The 4,818-nt window shown below is 41.6% G+C and overlaps 1 protein-coding gene across 1 annotated transcript; it reads left to right on the top strand.

Moving 5' to 3' along the window:
• Positions 1 to 2,241: 2,241 nt before the first annotated feature.
• Positions 2,242 to 4,600, top strand: LOC108137075 (achaete-scute complex protein T8). The gene has a single exon (XM_017258580.2). It carries the CDS (start codon positions 2,406 to 2,408, stop codon positions 3,936 to 3,938), a length of 1,533 nt encoding a protein of 510 aa, XP_017114069.1. The 5' UTR covers positions 2,242 to 2,405; the 3' UTR covers positions 3,939 to 4,600.
• The last annotated feature ends 218 nt before the right edge of the window (positions 4,601 to 4,818 follow it).

Here is a 4,818-nt window from a genome sequence, read left to right as displayed (position 1 = left end):
TTATAATACCATCGGGGGTTGTTGTGAAAAGGCAACAAAATATATTCATTATTATTTATTTATGATTATTATTATTATTTTTATTACAAAGCTCAGCTGGGTACACTATAAAAAATGATTAATTCATGAATAAGATTTAAACTGAATAGAAAAAGTCTGTTTAACACTTTACTAAACGTGAAACGAATACAATTTTAAAGTTTTATGGCTTAAGGATATATTCTGGAAACTTTTGCCAATGTCTTAGGATATTTTCCTGTTTGTCCGTTAATTTTTTGGCAGTGCAGGAGGGGCGTGTCAGGGGGGCGGGGGGCAAGGGGGCGTGTCGTGTCGCGTCGTGTCGCGTCGCGTCGTCAAAGTGGGACGCAACCGAGTCAAAGCCTTGAAGGACAACAAAGGATACCGAGCAGCAAGGACTCCTCAGTACTTGAATAATACTCGTCAGTACGCACAACCATTGACGTTGACTCCTTTTTTTTTCTTTAGGCAACGAGCAACAAGGTTCGAGGATCGAGAATCGAGGATCGAGGATCGTCAAGATCCTGGATCAAAAACCGGTAGTCGGCGCAGTCGTTTCCTTGAACCTTTCAAGTGAACTCAAGTTTATAAATTGTGCAGCAAGTACCACACACATATACGTATGAATACTCCTCTATATACTCAGGTCTGTTCGAAACTACCTGAGGGCCACGACCGAAAAAAGTTTATTGTAGCACACACACTGGACCGAAAACTAGTTTCCACAGACAGACCTAAGCTTCCCTGAACAAAAAAACTAGACTACTGGTTAAATTTTATTTTCCCACCAGACTAATTGCCAGAGATTTTTCAGCTCAACACAACGAAAGGAAAAAAAAGTAAGTAGCTGGAGAAAGGATGGGTGTTTTTTCTCACCCCTCAAAGGATTCTCAGATCGGCTCTTCTCGCATCTTGTCAATTTTAATTAGGATTTATGGGCGAACAAATTCACCAGGATCTTGCCGCTCCTCTCGCCTTCTTTAATTTCCCTTAATTAGCCCCGACAATTGGCAAATGATTTCGCACAATGCCGATCGTGATTGGTTTTATTTTCCAGGATCTCTTTGGGAAATGCCACAAAAGATAGTCCTGCGCTAGCCTCTTGATTAAGTGGAAAGTTAAATGAAACTGACAAGTCGTTGATTCGATGATGTATGGCCTTTATGCTTTCAGTTTTCATTGATTGGAAATGTCTTTGCTTCATAGCTGAAAATTAGTTCTGGTTGCCTTGAAACTCTCAAATGATTTGGTGACACAACAGTAAAAATTTCTTAACTGTTTTACAAATAAATACTTAAGAAATTCAGGTATGAATGATACAACAAATTGCTTAAATGTTTAACAAATTAAAATCATCATTTTTTTATAACATCCATATCCTAAATATTATGTTTCTCAAATGATCTTTTCTGTTTCACGCATATTTACTTAAAAATTAAATTCACCAATTAAGATATAATATTTATTTAAATCCAAACAATAATTTTAGGAAACAGTACAAATGCTTGAACGTTTGCATCCAATCTAACATAACTTAATTGATTTACCCTAAATATTAAGTCTTATCAACTTTTTATACTCTTACTGTTAGTTATTTTTGTAAAACTTTTAAGAGATCGTTTTTTTTTTTATTTTTTTATTGAACCAATATGATCTATGACTAGTGTGTGTGTGTGTGTGTGTGTGTGGGAATCCAAGGTGCTGACTGCTCCGCTGGATTCTCAGGTACACTTACCTTCGCGACCAGGGCTGCCAAAGCTCCCCTTACTGACTATACAATATGTTTATGATCATACCTATATATGGTTATTATTATATGCATATATTTATATATATATATATAGTGGTACGTTGAGAGGGGCGGTATATAAACATGCTGTTCTTATGCCCGATAATAAATACAAAATAAAATGAAATGAGAGAGAGAACGGGGCGAAATCCACCCTTAGGCCAGGTGGAGTTTTTGGCTCGAGTCCCCTGTGATCAGATGTTAGTTTTCCCAAAAGCCGTACTCCATATGAAATACTATATATTTCAGTTATTTGTGTGTGCCTCTGTGTGTGTGTGCGATCGAAAGGTAAGGTAAGGACACCCCAGTGTAGGGGATGAAAAGTCAGGCTGAGGCCTTTTTACATAAGGGATACGCAGGACCTCAAATGCCTCGTCAGTCAACGAAGTCACTTCCGTTGAGTTTTTCGTTTTAGTTCGAGTTCGGAGTTTCGGGGCACGCGACACAGAACGCCACACAGCAGTAGCACAAGCAGCTGTCCCAAAAAAAAAAAAAAAAAAAAACACCGAAAGCCAAAACTAAACCAAACTAAACCACATTACAAGGCAGTCCATTTGAAACCATCAAGCTAGTAGGACACACAAGGATCGTTAACGCAATGGCTGCCTTGAGTTTCAGCCCACCGCCCAAGGAGGCCAAGGAAAACCCGCCCAAGGCCACCCTAAAACCCTTTGGCAAGATAACCGTACACAATGTCCTAAGTGAGAGTGGCGCCAATGCGCTGCAACAGCATATTGCCAATCAGAATACGATTATACGCAAAATTCGCGACTTTGGCATGCTGGGCGCTGTGCAAAGTGCCGTGGCCAATAGTGCCAGCACCACACCGATTCCCAGCCAAAGGAAGCGACCGCTGGGCGAGTCCAAACAGAATCAGCAAAATCAACAGAATCAGCAGCCCAGCAAAAGTTTGGCAGTGCCTGCAAAGCGAACCAAAGTCAGCAAGAAATCGGTTGGGGAAAAGTCGGGCCCGAAAACACCAAATATACCGCCAAACGCTGGCAAAAGCAACCCAAGCGAAGCCATTGTAGGCACTCCGGGTAGAAAGGGATTGCCGCTGCCGCAGGCTGTGGCCCGTCGGAATGCCCGGGAAAGGAATCGCGTGAAGCAGGTCAACAATGGGTTTGCCCTGCTGCGCGACAAGATTCCCGAGGAGGTTTCCGAGGCATTCGAGGCACAGGGCGCCGGACGCGGTGCCAGCAAGAAGCTGTCCAAGGTGGAGACCCTACGCATGGCCGTGGAGTACATCCGGAGTCTGGAGAAGCTGCTCGGTTTCGATTTCCCGCCACTCAACAGCCAGGGTGGCAATAGTTCGGGTTCCGGTGACGATAGCTTCATGTTCATCAAGGACGAGTTCGATGGACTGGACGAGCATTTCGATGATTCCCTGAGCAACTATGAAATGGAGGAGCAGCAGCAGGCCAGCATGACCAGTTTGCCCAGTTTACCCAGTTTGCCGATTGAAAATCCTAACCAGAATCAGAATCAACTTGCCACCGATCTCCTGCCCAGTTTGACTACCCTGAATGGGATGCAGTACATCAGGATACCGGGCACTAGTACCTATCAACTATTAACGGCTGAGTTATTGGGCGATTTAAGTAGTCAGCAGGAAGAAACAGCTGCTGCTGCTGCTGCTGCTGCCCCATCGCCCGTGCCACAAAAGGTGGCAAGTAGTAGTAGTCCCTGCTCCTCGCCAGTTTCACCTGTTGCCGCAAACGAGCTGCTCTTGCAGGCATGTGCCGCCCAGCTGCAACAGCAACTGATCAAACAGGAATACTCCAACAGCAGCAGCAACAACATCAACATCAACAGCAGCAGCAACATCAACATCAACAGCAGCAGCAACACATTGAGCTCACCGCAGCAACAGCAGGTCCAAATCCTTGGATCCTCGCCCATTTTACCCGCTTTCTATGACCAGGAACCCGTGAGCTTCTACGACAATGTGGTGTTGCCCGGTTTCAAGAAGGAATTCAGCGACATCCTGCAGCAGGAGCAGCCCAACAGCAACAACAACAACAACACCGCCGGTGGCTGCCTATCCGATGAGAGCATGATCGATGCCATCGATTGGTGGGAGGCGCACACGCCCAAATCCGATGGCACATCCACCAATCTGTCCATGTAGCCAAATCACTAATCTATCACAAGTCTCTAGAGTTTGCGAAAGCCCACAAAATAAAGGTGTCTAAACATTTTAAAGTCTACTTTTAGGCAGCATTTTTAAGGGATTTCAAAACTCTAGAGATTTCAATGGCACTTTACGCATAACAAAAGTGTTTTTTGTGCGTCGGTGCCACAGAAAGCTCTAGAGTTTTTCAAAACCCCTTTAAAATATGTGGTCTATTTTCTATTAAAACCCTACCTTAACCCATCTAACGGGTTGACTTTTTGAGATTTCAAAACTCTAAAGATTTTTATGTATATTTTGCAGTTTTTTTTTTTTAAACCAAGCCTTGACTGAGTCATTGTGTAAATAGCTAATAAAAATAAAAAAAAAGGAATCCAAGAACGAAAGCGAATATGAAAGTCATCTAGTGATAAAAAACCAAATCGAATCCGATACTAAGACACAAACACACAAAAATAGTTAACCTGATAAAGAGCTAAATGTTGAGCCAGTCCTAGTTTATAATCTCTTAACCACTTTAATGTATTTCTTTTTTTTTAATGTGCTTACTTAAGTAACCAATTTTTTTCATAGATTTAATTTGTACGAATGTTGTTTTGATAAGCGAGATAACTATTGCCTCTGAATATAAAGCGAAAATATATGAAAATTTGTGAAAATCAATTAATTGTTGTGATTTTTGGTTAAGCCAATGGGAATATGGTGAATTACATGTCACTTAAAACTCTTTTTCAGCTATTTTATTATTGTTTATAAACATAAATATAATATATAATCGTCAGCTATTTAAAGATATTAAATAACAAATATACCATCGTAGAAGAAGTAAAACTAATCCCCATGAGATCGAACTTAGTTCCCAGAGTCCTGATCCGAT

Source organism: Drosophila elegans, unplaced genomic scaffold (genome assembly GCF_018152505.1).
Source record: "Drosophila elegans isolate 14027-0461.03 unplaced genomic scaffold, ASM1815250v1 contig_149, whole genome shotgun sequence".
NCBI lineage: Eukaryota > Metazoa > Arthropoda > Insecta > Diptera > Drosophilidae > Drosophila > Drosophila elegans.
Note: the sequence above shows the minus strand (reverse complement) of the source record. Positions and strands in the feature narration are given on the sequence as shown.